This window comes from Mustela lutreola, chromosome 3 (assembly GCF_030435805.1).
Source record: "Mustela lutreola isolate mMusLut2 chromosome 3, mMusLut2.pri, whole genome shotgun sequence".
NCBI classification, from domain to species: Eukaryota; Metazoa; Chordata; class Mammalia; order Carnivora; family Mustelidae; genus Mustela; species Mustela lutreola.
Genome location: NC_081292.1, coordinates 80122153 through 80143690, shown reverse-complemented (window position 1 = coordinate 80143690; position 21538 = coordinate 80122153). Strand labels below are relative to the sequence as shown.

Genomic DNA, 21538 nt, shown 5'->3' with positions numbered 1-21538 from the left:
GGCGAGTCCCCACCTTGGACTCCCACAGCTGAACTGCTGTGGCCACCTGAAAGCCAATTTCTGGCTCACTGGGCTACATTTTGATAATTCTGCTTCCACCAAGGGGCAGAATTCATCTGTTAGTATACCACATTCCCTTGGCAATCATATTACTGTCACAAGTGACAATGGTTTGAGTTTATACCAGAATCACCCCAGTGACATGGCCTGCCTTCATACAAGGACATGGAAAAGTTAGTACTTACTGATTCATTCATTCATTTATGGGAAAACGGTTTGAGTGAAGATATTTAGAATACAGAGCAGCACAGGCATGCTTGTGAGGTAAGTCATTCAAATCCCAAGAAGACAACTTGGACACGCTGTGGAAGTGATTTCTTGACATTCCAGTTACATCCACAAGCCTGGACCCAACCACCTCTTAACATTATGAACTAGGATTTATCACGTAGCTCATGGGGTGAGATTTCAACTAACTCTACTGTGAATACTGTATTGATAATGGTAAATAGCCAGTTACTCAATTAATCAAAACTTTTTTGAAAAGCCTCTCCAGTGTTTTAAGGAGTGCACAATTGTTCAATACAATTGTTTGGGAAATACCAGGTACCAAAGTTGGAAGGTGACTTGTCCAGTATCGTAAATCCCTGCAGATGTCGGGATCAGAGTGATGACAGAATTCTTGTACAATTTTTGAATGCTCTTATTTCCAGGGTACAAAATAGGCCACAGTTGTAAATGTTGCTTACTCATGTTTCCTTGCACTCTTCAATGCTACAGGCTAAAGTATGTTGCTTTTAAGGATCTAGCTATGTATATTGTTGTATATGAAAACATTAAGGACAGAGTATACATTACTAGATCATGTATAAACTTTTTTTTAAAAAAAAGTTAATACCTGCATATATGGTGACAGTTCCAGAAATCATACTTCTAAGCAGGTTGAAGAAATAAACTTGTTGTACATAACTGAAATTGATGAGGTAATTCAAGCATCATATATACTTGTGGGATTAGGCTTTACACTTGCAGGAGTTAGCTCATTCTTTAAGAAACTAAGCAGTTGATGTTAGAAGCTTGGACTTGTTAAGTAGACATCCACTGATACAGAATTCAAAGAGAATACAAGTGACACGTATGTGAGTTATTCACTCAGTAATATTACTGACTAGTGGAGGAATTAACTGATGGCATTTCTAAATCAGTCTAAGAAAGGAGTATTACATCAACTGGGAATTAGACTGTCAGAAGCATTTTTGCTATTAGGGTCCACAAAACATCTTGCAGAAGCAACATAAAACATTTATAAAAATAGCCTCTGAGGTGCTGGAAATTCGTGAATTGTCCATTTTATAGTGATAGTTCAGTAAGAATGGGGGGGATTTCTCCCTCTAGCAGGCCTAGCACCTGCTCTGAAGGGAAAAGATTCGGTGACATGTTAAAATGGCTGAACAGCACAGTATTTTAATGGGGGCACAGACAGTAAATAGGCATTGCTAAGTATATTCTTATGTGATGCATACAATTATGCTTTGATGAGAGCACAGGGAGATTTAATCTTGCATTTTGTAGCACTGAGGTTTGCCACTTTCCATTAACATGGGGACTGATACTGCTAGTAAGCCTTATTTATTTTAAGGTAGGAATGGAATAGGTGGAGTTCAAATGAAATGGTATCCAAGTCTGAGAAACCTAAGAAGTATGTAAACCAAATAGTTTACAGCTGACTGCAGTCTCATTACCACTATGTTGAGAAGTGTTTGAATTTCCATCTTACTCATAAAGATAATAAATTATAGAAAGCATTTTTAAAATTGGCCAAAGATGGCTTGTTTATATTCTGAGACTATGACTAATATAAAAGCTATTAGTGGACAATGACATTTTTAACTGCTTCCAGTTTTTACTACTAAGTAAAATTCCTATTTGTGGAAAATTATTTTAAACATTGAATTTTGTGGCTTTAGACATCATTAAATCACATGCTAGTCTAAAAAAATTTCAAGGATATCTATCACGATTTCTAAATATCAAGGGGGTAATAGCTACTTTGCACCTAACTTGAGAAAGTATTGTGATGGTTTAAAAAAGACAATTTTTATGCCCTGCTACTCCTTTGAATGTAAGTTGGTTCTGTTAGTTTGACCAAAAAGACAAGTGACAGAATTTGATTTCCAAGCCTCAGACTTTTGCTACTTCTTTCAGGAATGCTGCATTGCTTAGAAAGCCAGGGTATTATGATGGAGGCCACACAGGGAACCAAAATATTCCTGGTGACAACCCCAACTAATCTTTAGACACTTCAGTGAATATGGAACATCTAGCCTAAATTGAGTAAACAGGTGACTACAGCCATGTGAGCAACTAATTGTTTTGGAATGAACAGTTACACAATAAACACTTGATACAGAAATTGGTACCAAAATTGTGGGGCTGTCATAACAAAAGCCTAACATTTGGCACTCCCTGACCAAAGGCCAGAACAGTGAAGGAGTTGTCTGTGAAGGTTGGGAAAGTAGAGAAACTGTTACTGGAAGCTGGAAAGGTGAGGACATTTTGCAGTAGTCAAACAAATGGCAAAAGTAACAAATGTGTGCTTCCGGGTAAAGTTTCCAAGAAATGTTCAAAGTGACAACTGATTCATTTTAGCAGTGTATGAGACATGGGAGAGATGGTTCCAAAATGCAGGTCTCTGGGAAATGTGACTTGATGAAATGAAATACGAAGAAACATTTAAAAAAACTGAGGCTCTGGCAATTATACAATAATAGCACAAAAAGAAAAAACAACAGAGAAGCGTCAAATAGACTACGGGCTGTACAAGGAAGGAAATGTAATCCTAGCTCAGGACTTGGATCAGCAGACAGTATTTAGAGTCATGACAATGTAAATGCTAGTTGAAAAGGAACCGTAAATTACTGGAAAGAGAGCAGAGAGAGTTCTAATGAAATAACTAAAATTTCATATAAGACAGTAAACTGATAACAAATTATCAAGTACAGTACAGTACAGTTATGATTTGGTATATAAACTAAAAAAGTCTAACCAGTAAAATTTTACCTCTATGTGGTACAACTGGGAAACAGGACAGGGACGTAGGGGTATATTAAGTTTTTTGAAAGCATGTGCATGTCTTATACCATGAAAATTTTAAAAAATGAAAGTGAAGGTTAAGATAATTTTTGTTCATTCTGTTCTTAGCATATGCAGAGGTAACTCTGCAAAAAGAAATTACCCACATATTTTACATGTGCTTGAATTTTACTTGCAGAAAAATATGATTTAAACACTCATCCCTGGAATAAAGATATATTTCTATTAGAGTCTGAGTAGTGAATTTAACAGCTTTTGACTCTGCAAAAAATCTTTACAATAGCTAATATTTATCCAGTATTTAATGTTTTTGAAACTGTTCTAAGTACTGTGTATTAATTTTCATCACTTAACCTTCAAAATGACCTTAGGAGGTAGGTCCTAATAGTATACCATTTTATACATGAGAAAACTGAGGTTCAGTTTAAGTTGCCCAAAGTTAAGGTTAGATCTAGAAATGGAACTCAGGAGTTCTGATGCACCAAAGTACAATACACATTGACCATAACCAGAGGGTTAAGAACTCAGTGAGTTCTGACTTCTAGGTTTCATTTTTCTTTTTAGCTAAGAAAATTGCATTTTCCTTACATGTGTTTTATAAAGGGATATATGAACACTGATAGGATGGAAATAAAAGAAGAAAAACTAAGAGCAATAAAATCCAACATTAAAGAGGGGCATTAATGAAATGATGGCTTTCATGTGTCAGGCCACTTTGGTTCCACAGCATAGTGACCACATATTTATGTGTGTGACGGGTACCAAATAAGTCAAATAGTCCATCTGGCAGATTCATTTAGGCTCAACCAAATCTGCTTAACAAAACCATTCTGTATATAAAGTAGTTTATTGCTTTGGTTTTTTGCATTGAGATGTCATGGAAGGATTGAATAGAAACATGTGAAATCATTTGCTCATTTATTCATTAATATGTTGTCAAATTCAGTTATCTATACACTATGGTGTTTATTCCATTTTCTGTACTATTAGATATACATATTTAAAAAAATATTTAACTTATTTTTAAGAAGAAATTAAATATTTTCTGAAAAAGAATCATTTAATTATTGTTCTCTAGCAACAAACCTGAAACAAGCCTCATCCAACTCAACTAACTCATTTAAATACCTTTGCTCCATAGCAATTTGTCTACATACCTAGTTTATACAATTCTATTCTACATAACACTGTTTTACCCTGTTACATAGTATATAGTTAAAGAACATTTTTGTAATAAACATGTTTCTCTTTTGCTTTGATACAGAACAAGTTTTTCCACACTTCCCAGCAATCACTCAAATATATTAAAAACGTATCCTTCTTTAAAAGGCACACACATGTACAGGTTCAAATCTTTATTGTTTTAAAATTCTACATGTCTTTTACAATACAATACTTTGTTATTTAAATGACCTCTAAATGGTTAATGTACAATGAATATGCTTTTTCTGAAATCAAACCATGAATTACGATTTCATCAATATGACTATTCTAAACCAAATAATAAAGAGGTTGGGAAGTCTCCAGTGCTGCCTTTTAAACTGTCGATAGCACAGACTCTTCCCTTTAGAACCCAGGTGACCACTGTTGAAAGTGCTTTTGAAGATTGCAGATTATGGCTGATCTTAACATCAGTCACTCAAATTAAGAGTTTCTTTTTGTTTTGAAACATCAAAGGGCATTTAAAAAAATAAATGAAACAGTTTGCTTTAGTAATCTACAGAGGCAAACTCAAAGTTATGATTATCTGCATGCAATAACACTCCTCTTTAAATAGATTTGAAGAATTTATACATTTTATAAAGAATGTGTTTAAGAGTGCAAGTTTTCTGATATTGATTTCACAAAAGGACAAATGCTGGTAATAATAACTAACATTTAATATCTAAGTCCAAGCTAATGTATATGTAACAGGCAATTAATATGGCTAACCATAAGCCACAATGCAGGGTATGCCCTTTGAGAAAATGAACTAGTTTGGTCCGCATTTCTAGTTATTTGGGTAAAAAAACAAAAACAAAACCATTTTAACTCAGCCAAGGGTTTTGATGAATTTATTGTTCCTAAAACGTAGCCAGTTAAAAAGTAAGTGATATACACCAATGAAGTATATTGTCACGGTGACTTTTGTATAAAAAGATGGCCTGCTGTTTTTGGAGTGATGAATAAGCACTGTAGGACAAATCAGAAAAACGTCACAGAAGGTTTAATTTCTTCCATAAATTATACTTTCTTATTCCATGACACAGCTTTCACTCTGTAGAACTTTGTCCCCAAAGGAACTTTAAATCTGTTTTGTGCCTATGAAGAGAAGGAAAAGAATCACTTAAATGGGTAAAACCAAATTACAGAGGTGCTGTCCTATAACACTACTCAATGCTAGAGTACTGGGGGCTGAAAAGCATGGGTAAGGAGAAGTCTTTATAAAATTATACAAGATCCAGCCCTTACACCTGAGAGTATACTGAACCACTAATACTGATGGAAGAAAGAGCTGGTAATCACTGCTCAAGAATATAGTACAAAGGGAGATATATGTCATGATTTTAAGTATCAAAGCATCCTCAAAGCACTGTTTTAAGTTTCATTAGTGTTTTGGAGCAGAGGGGCCCCAAATTACAGTGAGTCAGGAAAAATGCTCATTAGATTCCATTGATTCTATAGCTTTGATACTGACATTAGTCACGTACATTTTTAGTCACCAATTTTTTTGCATTCTTTCTTCAATAGGGGTAAGCATATGAAAATCAGAAAAAACAACTCTGCTACAAATAGATTCACTTTTAATCACCAGTTATGCTGTGTGATTAAGAAAACATAATGGTTCTAGAACAGAAACTTGCAGTTATTGTCATGTACAGGCCGACTAACTGTTGGGAAGCTACCTATATCCACTCTCTAAAGATAAATAACAGATATTTATAAAATCGGTGGTTCATACTCACAACTCATTAAATTCAAGGTATTAATGAAATGAGCTAAAGGACAAACGCCTGCCCTACTAACAATTTCTATGTGAAGTAGTATGTGAATCTGAATCTTCTTGATAGTTTCTAGGTTTATATCTTTTGATGTAGTTTTTACCTTTTTGGCTTGACAGTATTCCTTTTCCATTACTTTTCCAAGTACCCAGGGTCTTCTAGATGCACCTGAAGCTGTTGAATGAAATTGTTAATTTCTTTTTAAAAGTAAGGATATAATCACCCATGAAAACATAACTGCCAGAATCAAATCAAATAAAGTTCTCTAAAGTAAAAGAAGGTATAAGACTTTTAAAACAAATCACTAAAATACAAAATTATTTGTAAATCGAAAATTAATTCCTTTTACTTTTCCGCCATAGTTTTGGCTTTTCTCACTAAATATAGTTGATAAATCCTATCACAGAACTAAAACAAAGTTCAAGAACTACAAATCATGAATGAATAAATCTAGGAATTCTAAATTAGCTCAACAATGCCATCTACTGAAAGTGCTAAGGAAGATGACAATGTCCATTTCTGAAAGCAGACAGTTACTCAGACAAAAATTGCTTTTCTAGGTTCAAAGCAAACCACTGCCCTTTTCTTTGGTGTTGGGGGTGGGGTGCCTTGAACGCCAGTGCTCAAGGGCAGGAGCTGCATCTGCCTGGCAGCCTGGTATGCCTTGGCATGGAGTGTTAACATCATCAGTGAGGAAAAAATGGCAGTTAAAGGGTTAAGAACCAAATCTGGAAAGGCAGTGCTTATGTGAAGGGGAGATGGAAACTGTGGGAGGAGACAGGCTGAAAACAATAGTCCTCATAGAGTCAAAGTGTGACAAGCTAAGGAAATTTTATTTTTTAATTCATCAGAAGATAAGTTTTTAAAAGAGTCGATTTCAAAAGTATTTGGCCAGTAAACTATCTGGTTAGGCTAAAGCCTTTGAGATTCCTAAGAAAAGACAAAACTGATTTTTATTCTGTAAACATTATTTGGCAACATATAAATGAAAGATATTACAAGGGGTGCCTAGGTGGCCCAGTAGGGTGAGTGTCTGCCTTCAGCTCAGGTCATGATCCTAGGGTCCACGGACTGAATCCTGTGTTGGACTCCCCGATCAATGCGGAGTCTGCTTCTCCTTCTGCCCCTCCTCACAGTCATGTTCTCTCTCTCTCTCACTCACTCACTCAAAAATAAACAAACAAAATCTTTTTAAAAAATTTAAAAAGGGGGGAGGAGTCAAGATGGCGGAGAAGTTGCAGGCTGAGACTACTTCAGCTAGCAGGAGATCAGCTAGATAGCTTATCTAAAGATTGCAAACACCTGAAAATCCATCGGCAGATCGAAGAGAAAAAGGACAGCAATTCTGGAAACAGAAAAACAACCACTTTCTGAAAGGTAGGACTGGTGGAGACGTGAATCCAAAGCGAGGGGAAGATAGACCCCGGGGGGAGGGGCCGGCTCCTGGCAAGCGGCGGAGCAACGGAGCACAAAATCGGGACTTTTAAAATTCTGTTCCGCTGAGGGACATCTCTCCAGAGGCTAAACCGGCGCGAAGCACACGCAGGGTCACAGAAGGATCGGGGGTCTCTGAGTGTCACAGAGCTTGCGGGTATTGGAACAGGAAAGCTGGCTACAGAGACAGAGCCAACAGTAAGATCGCAGCTTGGGGTTTCCTTGAAACAGCCGCAGGTTCGGTGAGCTAGGAGCCCGGCCAGAGGTCAGGCAGACGGGAGTAACTGGGCGCTGTTCTCTGAGGGCGCACTGAGGAGTGGGGCCCCTGGCTCTCGGCTCCTCCGGGCTGGAGACCAGGAGGCCGCCATTTGTATTCCCGTCCTCCGGAACTCTACGGAAAGCACTCAGGAAACAAAAGCTCCTGAAAGCAAACCTGAGCAGATTACTCAGCCCGGCCCCTGGTAAGGGTGGTGCAATTCCGCCTGGGGCAAAGACACTTGAGAATTACTACACCAGGCCCCTCCCCCAGAAGATCAACAAGAAATCCAGCCAAGACCAAGTTGACCTACCAAGGAGTGCGGTTTTAATACCAAGGAGAGCAGCAGAATTCCAGAGGACGAGAAAGCAAAGCACGGAATTCATGGCTTTCTCCCTGTGATTTTTCTTAGTCTTGCAGTTAATTTAATTGTTTTTCTTTTTCATTTTTTGTTTTTTTTCTCGCCTTATGGTAAAATTTTTTTTTAACTTTAATCCTTTTCTTTTTTAACGTTTTTTAACTAGTTTATCTAATTACATATTTTTTTTTTAATATTTTTCTTCATTTGTTTTCTTTTTTTAAATTATTTTCGTTTCTTTTTTTTCTTTCTTCCTTTTTGAACCTCTTTTAATCCCCTTTCTCCCCCCTCACGATTTGGGATCTCTTCTAATTTGGTTAAAGCATATTTTCCTGGGGTTGTTGCCACCCTTTTAGTATTGTACTTGCTCCTTCATATACTCTTATCTGGACAAAATGACAAGACGGAAAAATTCAACACAAAAAAAAGAACAAGAGGCAGTACCGAAGGCTAGGGACCTAATCAATACAGACATTGGTAATATGTCAGATCTAGAGTTCAGAATGACGATTCTCAAGGTTCTAGCCAGGCTCGAAAAAGGCATGGAAGATATTAGAGAAACCCTCTCGGGAGATATAAAAGCCCTTTCTGGAGAAATAAAAGAACTAAAATCTAAACAAGTTGAAATCAAAAAAGCTATTAATGAGGTGCAATCAAAAATGGAGGCTCTCACTGCTAGGATAAATGAGGCAGAAGAAAGAATTAGCGATATAGAAGACCAAATGACAGAGAATAAAGAAGCTGAGCAAAAGAGGGACAAACAGCTACTGGACCACGAGGGGAGAATTCGAGAGATAAGTGACACCATTAGACGAAACAACATTAGAATAATTGGGATTCCAGAAGAAGAAGAAAGAGAGAGGGGAGCAGAAGGTATACTGGAGAGAATTATTGGGGAGAATTTACCCAATATGGCAAAGGCAACGAGCATCAAAATTCAGGAGGTTCAGAGAACGCCTCTCAAAATCAATAAGAATAGGCCCACACCCCGTCACCTAATAGTAAAATTTACAAGTCTCAGTGACAAAGAGAAAAGCCTGAAAGCAGCCCGGGAAAAGAAGTCTGTAACATACAATGGTAAAAATATTAGATTGGCAGCAGACTTAACCACAGAGACCTGGCAGGCCAGAAAGAGCTGGCATGATATTTTCAGAGCACTAAACGAGAAAAACATGCAGCCAAGAATACTATATCCAGCTAGGCTATCATTGAAAATAGAAGGAGAGAGTAAAAGCTTCCAGGACAAACAAAAACTGAAAGAATTTGTAAACACCAAACCAGCTCTACAGGAAATCTTGAAAGGGGTCCTCTAAGCAAAGAGAGAGCCTACAAGTGGTAGATCAGAAAGGAACAGAGACCATATACAGTAACAGTCACCTTACAGGCAACACAATGGCACTAAATTCATATCTCTCAATACTTACCTGGAATATTAATGGGCTAAATGCCCCAATCAAAAGATACAGGATATCAGAATGGATAAAAAACCAAAACCCATCTATATGTTGCCTCCAAGAAACTCATTTTAAGCCCGAAGACACCTCCAGATTTAAAGTGAGGGAGTGGAAAAGAATTTACCATGCTAATGGACATCATAAGAAAGCAGGAATGGCAATCAAATCAATTAGATTTTAAGCCAAAGACTATAAGAGATGAGGAGGGATACTATATCATACTCAAAGGGTCTGTCCAACAAGAAGATCTAACAATTTTAAATATCTATGCTCCCAACGTGGGAGCAGTCAACTATATAAACCAATTAATAACAAAATCAAAGAAATACATAAACAATAATACAATAATAGTAGGGGACTTTAACACTCCCCTCACTGAAATGGACAGATCATCCAAGCAAAAGATCAGCAAGGAAATAAAGGCCTTAAATGACACACTGGACCAGATGGACATCACAGATATATTCAGAACATCTCATCCCAAAGCAACAGAATACACATTCTTCTCTAGTGCACATGGAACATTCTCCAGAATAGATCACATCCTCGGTCCTAAATCAGGACTCAACCGGTATCAAAAGCTTGGGATCATTCCCTGCATATTTTCAGACCACAATGCTCTAAAGCTAGAACTCAACCACAAAAGGAAGTTTGGAAAGAACCCAAATACATGGAGACTAAACAGCATCCTTCTAAAGAATGAATGGGTCAACCGGGAAATTAAAGAAGAATTGAAAAAAATCATGGAAACAAATGATAATGAAAATACAACGGTTCACAATCTGTGGGACAACAACAAAGGCAGTCCTGAGAGGAAAATATATAGCGGTACAAGCCTTTCTCAAAAAACAAGAAAGGTCTCAGGTACACAACCTAACCCTAAACGTAAAGGAGCTAGAGACAATACAAGAAAGAAACCCTAAGCCCAGCAGGAGAAGAGAAATCATAAAGACCAGAGCAGAAATCAATGAAATAGAAACCAAAAAAACAATAGAACAAATCAACGAAACTAGGAGAGGGTTCTTTGAAAGAATTAATAAAATTGATAAACCTCTGGCCCGACTTATCAAAAAGAAAAGAGAAAGGACCCAAATAAATAAAATCATGAATGAAAGAGGAGAGATCACAACTAACACCAAAGAAATACAAACTATTATAAGAGCATACTATGAGCAACTCTACGCCAACAAATTTGACAATCTGGAAGAAATGGATGCATTCCTAGAAACATAAAAACTACCACACCTGAACCAGTAAGAAACAGAAAGCCTGAACAGACCCATAACCAGTAAGGAGATTGAAACAGTCATTAAAAATCTCCAAACAAACAAAAGCCCAGGGTCAGACGGCTTCCCAGGGGAATTCTACCAAACATTTAAAGAAGAGCTAATTCCTATTCTCCTGAACCTGTTCCAAAAAATAAAAATGGAAGGAAAACTTCCAAACTCATTTTATGAGGCCAGCATCACCTTGATCCCAAAACCAGACAAGGATCCCATCAAAAAAGAGAGCTATAGACCAATATCCTTGATGAACACAGATGCGAAAATTCTCAACAAAATACTAGCCAATAGGATTCAACAGTACATTAAAAGGATTATTCACCAAGACCAAGTAGGATTTATTCCAGGGCTGCAAGGTTGGTTCAACATCCGCATATCAGTCAATGTGATACAACACATCAATAAAAGAAAGAACAAGAACCATATGATACTCTCAATAGATGCTGAAAAAGCATTTGACAAAGTACAGCATCCCTTCCTGATCAAAACTCTTCAAAGTGTAGGGATAGAGGGCACATACCTCAATATCATCAAAGCCATCTATGAAAAACCCACTGAAAATATCATTCTCAATGGAGAAAAACTGAAAGCTATTCCGCTAAGGTCAGGAACACGGCAGGGATGTCCATTATCACCACTGCTATTCAACATAGTACTAGAGGTCCTAGCCTCAGCAATCGGACAACAAAAGGAAATTAAAGGCATCCAAACTGGCAAAGAAGAAGTCAAATTACCACTCTTCGCAGATGATATGATACTATATGTGGAAAACCCAAAAGACTCCACTGCAAAACTGCTAGAACTTGTGCAGGAATTCAGTAAAGTGTCAGGATATAAAATCAATGCACAGAAATCAGTTGCATTTCTCTACACCAACAACAAGACAAAAGAAAAAGAAATTAAGGAGTCCATCGCATTTACAATTGCACCCAAAACCATAAGATACCTAGGAATAAACCTAACCAAAGAGGCACAGAATCTATACTCAGAAAACTATAAAGTGCTCATGAAAGAAATTGAGGAAGACACAAAGAAATGGAAAAATGTTCCATGTTCCTGGATTGGAAGAATAAATATTGTGAAAATGTCTATGCTACCTAAAGCAATCTACACATTTAATGCAATTCCTATCAAAGTACCATCCATCTTTTTCAAAGAAATGGAACAAATAATTCTAAAATTTATATGGAACCAGAAAAGACCTCGAATAGCCAAAGGGATATTGAAAAAGAAAGCCAACGTTGGTGGCATCACAATTCCGGACTTCAAGCTCTATTACAAAGCTGTCATCATCAAGAAAGCATGGTACTGGCACAAAAACAGACACATAGATCAATGGAACAGAAGAGAGAGCCCAGAAATAGACCCTCAACTCTATGGTCAACTGATCTTTGACAAAGCAGGAAAGAATGTCCAATGGAAAAAAGACAGCCTCTTCAATAAATGGTGCTGGGAAAATTGGACAGCCACATGCAGAAAAATGAAATTGGACCATTTCCTTACACCACACACAAAAATAAGACTCAAAATGGATGAAGGACCTCAATGTGTGAAAGGAATCCATCCAAATCCTTGAGGAGAACACAGGCAGCAACATCTTCGACCTCAGCCGTAGCAACATCTTCGTGGGAACAATGCCAAAGGCAAGGGAAGCAAGGGCAAAAATGAACTATTGGGATTTCATCAAGATCAAAAGCTTTTGCACAGCAAAGGAAACAGTTAACAAAATCAAAAGACAACTGACAGAATGGGAGAAGATATTTGCAAATGACATATCAGATAAAGGACTAGTGTCCAGAATCTATAAAGAACTTAGCAAACTCAACACCCAAAGAACACATAATCCAATCAAGAAATGGGCAGAGGACATGAACAGACATTTCTGCAAAGAAGACATCCAGATGGCCAACAGACACATGAAAAAGTGCTCCATATCACTGGGCATCAGGGAAATACAAATCAAAACCACAATGCGATATCACCTCACACCAGTCAGAATGGCTAAAATCAACAAGTCAGGAAATGACAGATGCTGGCGAGGATGCGGAGAAAGGGGAACCCTCCTACACTGTTGGTGGGAATGCAAGCTGGTGCAGCCACTCTGGAAAACAGCATGGAGGTTCCTCAAAATGTTGAAAATAGAACTGCCCTATGACCCAGCAATTGCACTATTGGGCATTTACCCTAAAGATACAAACGTAGTGATCCAAAGGGGCACGTGCACCCGAATGTTTATAGCAGCAATGTCCACGATAGACAAACTATGGAAAGAACCTAGATGTCCTTCAACAGATGAATGGATCAAGAAGATGTGGTATATATACACAATGGAATACTATGCAGCCATCAAAAGAAATGAAATCTTGCCATTTGCGACAACATGGATGGAACTAGAGCGTATCATGCTTAGCGAAATAAGTCAAGCAGAGAAAGACAACTATCATATGATCTCCCTGATATGAGGAAGTGGTGATGCAACATGGGGGCTTCAGTGGGTAGAAGAAGAATCAATGAAACAAGATGGAATTGGGAGGGAGACAAACCATAAGTGACTCTTAATCTCACAAAACAAACTGAGGGTTGCTGGGGGGAGGGGGGGTTCGGAGAAGGGGGTGGGATTATGGACATTGGGCAGGGTATGTGCTTTGGATGAGTGCTGTGAAGTGTGTAAACCTGCTGATTCACAGACCTGTACCCCTGGGGATAAAAATATATGTTTATAAAAAATAAAAAATTAAAATTTTAAAAAGATACCATGAGTAAACTATTAGAAATAAAAATATATAGATGTATCACATGATAGAAAGATAAAAGCCCCTAAGCCAAAGGATATGAAAATATTCTCAAGAGTAATATAGGACATCACAGACAATCCATGATTTCTGGAAAGAATGACCTAAAACTAAATACTTATGTTTTGTTTGAGCAGTAAATAAGTCCCACTGTCATGGGCAAAAAAAAAACACTATTATTATTCCCCAGGGCAATGATAGAAGGGTAAGGTAGCATCATCCCCAATTGGTATCCTCTCTTCTGTATTTCTCAAAAAAAAAAAAAAAAAAAAAAAAAAAAAAGGTTGGAGGGGAGAGAAGGCTGGAGTTCCTTGGTAAAATAAGATTGTTAAATTCTTTTCTCCGAGACCTCTGAGAACCTTTAAAATGGTAATGTTGCACTGTGAATCTCTAAGATTATACAGTGTTTCTTAGATTTATTTTCATTTATTTATTTATTTTTTAAAGGATATTATTTATTTATTTATTTATTTGTCAGAAAGAGACACAGCAAAAGAGGAAACACAAGCAGGGGGAGTGGGAGAGGGAGACAAAGGCTTCCCGCTGTGCAGGGAGCCAATGAGGGGCTTAATCCCAGGACTCTGGGATCATGACCTGAGCCGAAGGCAGACACTTAACGCCTGAGCCACCCAGGCACTCTTCATTTAATTTTTTAAAGATTTACTTATTTGTGAGAGAGGGGTAGAGAGAGAGAATGCATGCATGTGGAGGGAGAAAGGGAGAGAATCTTCAAATAGATTCCCCCTGAGCTTAGAGTCCAACACGGGCCCAAGATCACAGCCTGAGCTGAAACCAAGAGTTGCACATTCAACCAAGTGAGTCACTGAGTTGGTTTCCTAGATTTAAGCACTAACTCTCCTATTCTCGGGAAATGTATATTGAAATATTTAAAGACAAAGATCCATGATATAACTTAGGCTCATATGGTTCCAGGCAACAAAACAAAACATGCACCCATTTGTGTATATTTATGTGTCTATACACTTAGACATACACATGTAGAATAAGGCAATGGGGCAAAAATGTTAACAATAGTTGAATCTGAGTAAAGGTGTATGGGTCTTTTGTTTTTGCTCTGTACTTATCATGCAACTCTGTGGTAAATAAAAATCATTTTCAAATAAAAAGCTTAAAGAAATGAGACAAAAGAAACCCACAGAAAATCGAAACAATACCAAGTTCACTGTTTTCAAGACACAAAGCCAGTAAGCTGTAAGGTTATCCTCCCATTTTTCAAAGTCTTATGAAAACTATGCAAGTGTGTGGACATTCACCAACAGCCATGATGGACTGATTATGTGACATGGGCCTAGTTCAAGAGTTGGTATTTGCCCATGTTGGTTAAGTCATTCCGAAAAGAAACATCAATGTAAATGGACATACATTCTCATATTTTAATAATTCTATTTAAGCTAAGTATCCCAAGGTTTCTATTCTTCTAAGTTCAAAGTAATTATAATAGACATTGTAATTTGGTAAATTTTAACAAAACTATTTTTTAGAAAGCCTTAAAAAATTAAGTATTGACAAGTTTAATGAAAAACAAGGAAGGAACATAAGATGATAATAAATAAAAGATATTTTATAGCTGGAGAGACTATTTTTTCTAAAAGCAGTCTTTTTTGCCTTTTTAAATAAATAAGTGTGACCTAAGCTTAAATAGGCTGCATTTATATGGGAATTCTGATAATATAATTCTACTTTTGCTAGGGTATGAGATACTTGACCTAAATGCACTAAATATACTCTAATTTTGAACTGTCCAGAGACCAGGAAAATAATCTAATACTGATTTTATAAAAAACAACAACAAAAAATTAAGCAGAGTTCCTTCTTAGTGACTTAATTCTGTCATACTCAAACAAGAGGGTAGAAAAATCTTTGAAATATTCTCTACACTCCAGGTTTAATATTTTAGTAATGGATGTGACACTTACCACCCTCACCTGGTTTGAGATCCAGGGCAGGCAGAGACTCCGAATGCAGAAAATACAAGGTTGGACTAACAGTAAATAACACATAATTGTCATGGCGCTCATCTAGGATGATGAGTACCAAATCTCCAACCTGAAAACTGAATAAAAGAATGTAATTTATTGTCTCAATAGTTACTGCCTCACTCTTCTGAAAACCTTTAAGTATATATTCTGCAATGTTCCACTCTATATTCAAATATCAGTGCATTATTAAAACTCACATTAACACATGATCTTTTTTTTTTTTTTTAACTCTACCCTGCTCCCGGTGGGAGTGCTGGTCATACATAGCACATGTTCAAAGGGTGATGCCCATGACACTCAAAGACCAAAATTTTTAAATTTCCAATACTATTGTTTAAAAAAACAAAAGTAATGCTTGGGTGAGGGGGAGAGAAAAACACTATTATAGTCACCAACCACAGGAAGAAGCTATTCATCTCCATCTTCCATCTTAGAACATGAAACAAATTCCAAGTGAACTTATTTACAGTCATAGTGGAAAAGAAAGACTACATACTATTTCTTCTGTCTCCAGCTTTAGAGCTCTTCAATTTGAAAGAAAAACCTACTGTGCTCAGTTCATGTACTTATAGGGTTAAACAGGATAGTGAAAATTAATGCTTTGGGGTGAAGGCCCAAAAGGAGGAGCAAGGAAAGAAAGAAGTGGGTACAACTGCCCATATGCTTTAATCGGTTTTGTGTCTTCAGAATCATTTTTAGAATGTTGTTCAAAATATGAACAGGCATTTAAAGTTAATCTTAATCTTTTGACCTTACTGAATTTATCAGTTCAAGTAGTTTTTTGATGGAACCTTTGGGGTTTTCTATATAGTACCATGTCATCTGCAAATAGTGTAAGTTTTACTTCTTCCTTGCTGATTTGAATGCCTTTTATTTCTTCTTGTTGTCTGACTGCTGTGCCTAGGACTTCCAATACTATGTTGAGTAAGAGTAGTGATAGCTACCAGAGGGGAAGTGGGTAGTGGCGATGGATGAAAATAGGTGATGGAGATTAGGAGTACTTTTATCATGATGAGCAGTGAGTAACACAGAATTGTGGAATCACTATATTGTACACCTTAAACTAATATAACACAGTATGTTAACTACACTGGAATTAAAAGTAAAAACTTAAAAAAAAAAAAAAAAAAAAAAAGAAAGTTAATCTCAGATTTCTTAGTTGTCAAGATAATTTAATTTAGTAGGTCCTGTACCTGAAAAATCATCAAAATCACTGGGAAAGCTTTTAAAGGATAATAGCTTTTTCCTTAATTGCTCATCGTACAAATACTTGATGCCTTACCTAACAAGATGTGGCAGGAATGGTTTTGGCTAAATACCAGAACACCTTCAAAAAGGTAGACAGGGCCTCTCTTTAGGCAGTTAAATATTTTTTTTCTTTTAAAGTTCATCTCAAAACTGGATTTGGTTTGACATACAGCTGATACATAAAAGCAGATACCAGCTACCTTTCTAACATCACTGAGAAAAGATAAAATTCTAATTAGAAGTTCAAGGCCAGAAACCACAGATGTCTGACAACCAAAAATTTAGTTGACAGACCTATTTTAGACAAAAATAAAGGGTCTTGTAAAAATATCTAGTTTACTGATTTTTGTATCTGTCCATAGGTATAGGATATGTGCTGTTCACGTGTTCATGTGCTGCTGGCAATGCTTTTGAAAAACTTTATTACAGAGATCCTCCTTTTAATAGCCCATGCCAAAAATCAACATATTATGATGGGTAATGGGGTAATGGAAGACTGTCTATGAAATTATTCAACTGATAAATAGCATATTATGAATTTGTAGTAGTATATCAATAAAATGAAATCTGAAAAATAAAAATGAGGAAACAGTATGACTTATAAAAATCTGACTCTCCAACCTACAATGTAAAAGGAAATAGGATGTAAAAGAGGTGGCATTAGATGAAAAGTAGAGTCAAAAGGAATATTTGTATATAAATGATAATTGAAGCTGTAATGACTTCAAATAGAATGCTAATGTTTCCAAGAATAATTTAGGAAAACTATGCTTTTTAATAAAAAATTTTTACTACCAATGGGTACAAAACAGCTCAATGCACTTGAATCTGAAGGATTACAGCCACTGAAAAATATTTTCATTAACAATTCAATAAATTAATAAATTTTTAAAAATCAATAAATTTATTTCACATGGAAAACAGAAAATATAAATATAATACTTGCTCTCTAATAGCTATCTTTTCAGAATGCCTTGAGGATACCGAAGACATGCTCTGAGACATCTAAAAAAAAAAAAAAGAATAAAGTTTATAAAATTAAAGCACCACATATATTTATTAGGTCCTTGTTGCAAAAATTTCTTTTGATGTCACACATATTCACATCTGTGTCCCAGCTTTTAAGAGCCCAAATATGATGTTCACTAATGTAATTGCTTTCCATCAACAATGACTTTCAGTGGGCAAATTCACCTACATTTTTATATATGGTATTTTTTAAGTCAAATTTGGCTGCATTAAAAACTTTAAATATAGAATCGTATCTTATTTCTATTTACACAGTTAATATTAAATATATCACAGAATAGAGATTGACAAGTTTTGGAGAAGCGCTTGCCAATTATAACACATCAGTTTCAAATCTTTCATTTTGGTAAAAGAACAAACCAAAAAACTCTTGAGCAAAATCTTATTCAAAGGTCCAATATCTAACTAGGAAAAACAAATATAATACTCCTCTGGTTAAAATAAGGGTGGGAGAAAAAAGTCCCGAGAATTGGTAAAGTCCCTCACTTACCTCCAAGGCAACTTCTGAGAACTTCAGTTTAAAAACCCACTATTCCCAGCAAGGGCTAAATAATGAGCCCTTAAGGGGCTTAAATTAAGACCTTGAAAATTAATTCCTCTCCTGATGAGCACAATGGAATGGGACTTGCTAGCTGATGTAGTGCTGCCTTAGCCCAGCTGGGACTGCTTGCTTTTCAAACAGGCTTTAATCCATTATTTAATACCATCACACGATACATGGGACATGTGTCCTATGGTCTTGGGGCCTGAAAGGATGGCAATGATGCCTATATTTCCCAAGCAGAGTGGGTCCATTACACAGTTGTACAAATCAAGGACGGATAAATGAATTTCTCTTTGTTTAAGAAGTCTAATTCTGATGCCCTCGGAACATTATCTGGAACGATGCAGGGTCTCACTAGCATTTGGAAACAAAATAAAATGAACAACAAATAGTAAATAGAAAGGCCTAAAAGTGTAGTAACTTTTCAGAATCATCGAAATGGTCTATATGCTGCCAGTGAAGACAAGTCTGATTTTCCATTTTCCAGACCATATTCAATTTTATTTTGATTTTTAAGTTTTTCATATATTTATTATAAAATAAACGAGGGCTGAGATTTAAGAAAACACTGTGTGAAAACAGTTGTAAACTGATATGAAAGTATGCTTTACACTAAGTTACATCTTGGGGCGGGAGTGGGGTACTCTTTGGATCTGAAGAATAAAAAGCTTTCATTCATAAACACTTCCCAAGTATCAACTGTGTACCAGTTGCTAGTTTAGGTGCTAAGAACACAGAAAATTGATTAAAATCCTTGCCAGACACAGCTTATATTCAACTGGAAATACTGCATAAAACAGCATACTGAATGATGTCTGGGATAGGCAATTCTTCTTAGTCTTTGTGAACAACAGTTTCCTCTACTTAGAAAAATAGTAAATAGCCTTAAGATTATCTTGGTGATAAATTGACTAGAATGACTATAGACTAACTCACTATATGACCAATGACTGTAGAATTAAGATGTGATTTACACTGTTTGAGTTGGGGAAGAAAGGCATATGAAACACAGCAGATGTTTCCCTATAAGACACAATTTTTAAAAAGCTCAATTCTAATCAGTACCTTAAAGTTTTCAAAAGTACTGAACACAGGCCTTAGATTATTCCTATTTTGTTGTAAATTACAATTATTACACCTTGAAAAATTAAGTAATTGCTTTATTAAAACATGTAAGATCAACTTTATAACTGTTCAAGTAACTGGTTAGGTTTGCAGGTGACAGCAGAGCCAAGATTAATTCAAAACCATATAGTCTCTCATGCAAGGTGTCAAGGTCAAACAGCTGAAGTTAAATTAAAAAAGAGAGAGGAAAAAAAAGAGAAAAAAAGGGGAAGGGATACAATGTATTAATTATTCACACTTCCATGTGAACATGTTAATTTTCAAAAGGCCTATGAAGAATACCTTTAACTTTGTTACGGACTTAAGAATCCTAACTTGATGTTATAAATACACATAATTATGGAATCCTAAGTGATCATAGCTTTTAATCAGAAAACTGCTTTGATTTTATTGATTGATTTTAACATTATATTAGTAAGGTAGTCCACTTGGTCAGTTCTACGGCCACATATAGTAACTCTGAGAATCAATTCATTAATGACCCACATGGCCCAATGAAACTACTAGAAATAAATTAATCAAGCTGTATACATCTCTGATGGTATTTATAGTGAAAGAAAATGCAAAACATTTTGAAATGTTAGTATCTATTTGGTAAGAAAAATAACTTACCAGTCTTTGATTTAACCGCTTGTTTTCTTCTTCTTTCAACTGTAACGTCTGCAGGAGAAAAAAAAGACCCCTGTGGTTTAATCCCTTGTACCTTCTCAAATTGAAACTTAGTAATTGTCAAAATTTCCTGAATTTTCACATTAATGTTCTGATCTACTATGAAATATTAGGATATTCTTTTTTATGGGTCTTTTCCAACTGTTTTAATTATTTACAGGCTTGAGAGAGAGTTAGAATAATTTTAGGTACATTTGCCTAGGCCTAGAGTTCTCAGAATTTTACATGCATTAGAATTACTTGTGACACTTGCAAATATGCAGTAAGTAGCTGAGCTCTATCCCCAAAGACTCTGTAGGGAATAGATATGAGACAGGGATAGGAATAGGTATGGCCAAAGAGGATTCTGTAGTTGTAACCCACAGCCCACCTGATTCTGACAAAGGTGATCACACAACCCTTTAATTAAAAAAAAAATGTAGAAAATCTTAAAAGCCTAAGGAATGAAAAGTAGTCTATGAACAAAGATATGTTAACTTTAAATCAAAATTACATATAACCCGGTAGTACAACTGGGAGGAAACTACTACTGCCAATTTTTTCTTGTTCAATTAATTTCTTAAAAATCCCTTTTCTTCTTCATTATTCATATTCTATTTTTGCCCAATTCTAGAAAATATTTACCTTGCTTTAGAAATACTTAAGTTCATAATTATAATGTTCTGTGCATTTTGAACCATTACTGAATAAAACCATTATTCCATATATTCATTTTATAAAGAACACCAATCTTTCTTACTGACAGAGACTTCAATTATTGGGAAGAAATGAAAAGGAAAGGACTGAGTTACTACTGCCAAACATTTAGCCAGTTGGATTAAAAAAAAAATGACAGGATTTCTCAAAACATTAACCATTAAAGTAACCATTAAAAGCAAGATTAACTTATAAACACAACTGTGTATGTTTTCAATACAAGGTTTATGTAACTGCATCTCCAAAGTGAACATAGCAAACATTGTATTTCAAGAAAGCAATTTACTTACTCGTTCTAACAGCATTATTCTCTGTTTTTCTTCAGAGAGCATATGAATATTTTCTCTAAAAGAGAATGATTTATTTTAGTTTAAGTTGTTAAAAATTCTGAACTTACATTTTCCAATAAGATTTGGAAATTTTATACTAAGTTTAACTATTAATACAGAGCACTTAAAAAATTTAAAGGTCTGTACTAAATTTTCAAAAGCGGCCTATTTAAATTAGGATACATTTCAATGGTATATATTCTTTGTACCAGGTCTTGAACCTAGGTCTATAAACTGTTTGAAATTA

The 21538-nt window shown here is 35.9% G+C and overlaps 1 protein-coding gene across 4 annotated transcripts in view; it reads right to left on the bottom strand.

Annotated features, from left to right (window-relative positions):
- Positions 1–3994: 3994 nt before the first annotated feature.
- The window catches only part of RB1CC1 (RB1 inducible coiled-coil 1), a 100826-nt gene continuing 83282 nt past the window's right edge, over positions 3995–21538 (bottom strand). For 3 of the 4 annotated variants that reach the window (XM_059166457.1, XM_059166461.1, XM_059166459.1), the window contains 6 exons: positions 21253–21307; positions 20210–20257; positions 17846–17904; positions 15589–15725; positions 6178–6248; positions 3995–5394 (listed from right to left, as the gene is read on the bottom strand). In XM_059166457.1, coding sequence (XP_059022440.1) covers positions 5317–5394; positions 6178–6248; positions 15589–15725; positions 17846–17904; positions 20210–20257; positions 21253–21307 — 448 coding nt within the window. In that variant the 3' untranslated portion in view covers positions 3995–5316. The remainder of the gene's footprint in view (positions 5395–6177; positions 6249–15588; positions 15726–17845; positions 17905–20209; positions 20258–21252; positions 21308–21538) is intronic. The other variant, XM_059166460.1, reaches the window with a different exon arrangement.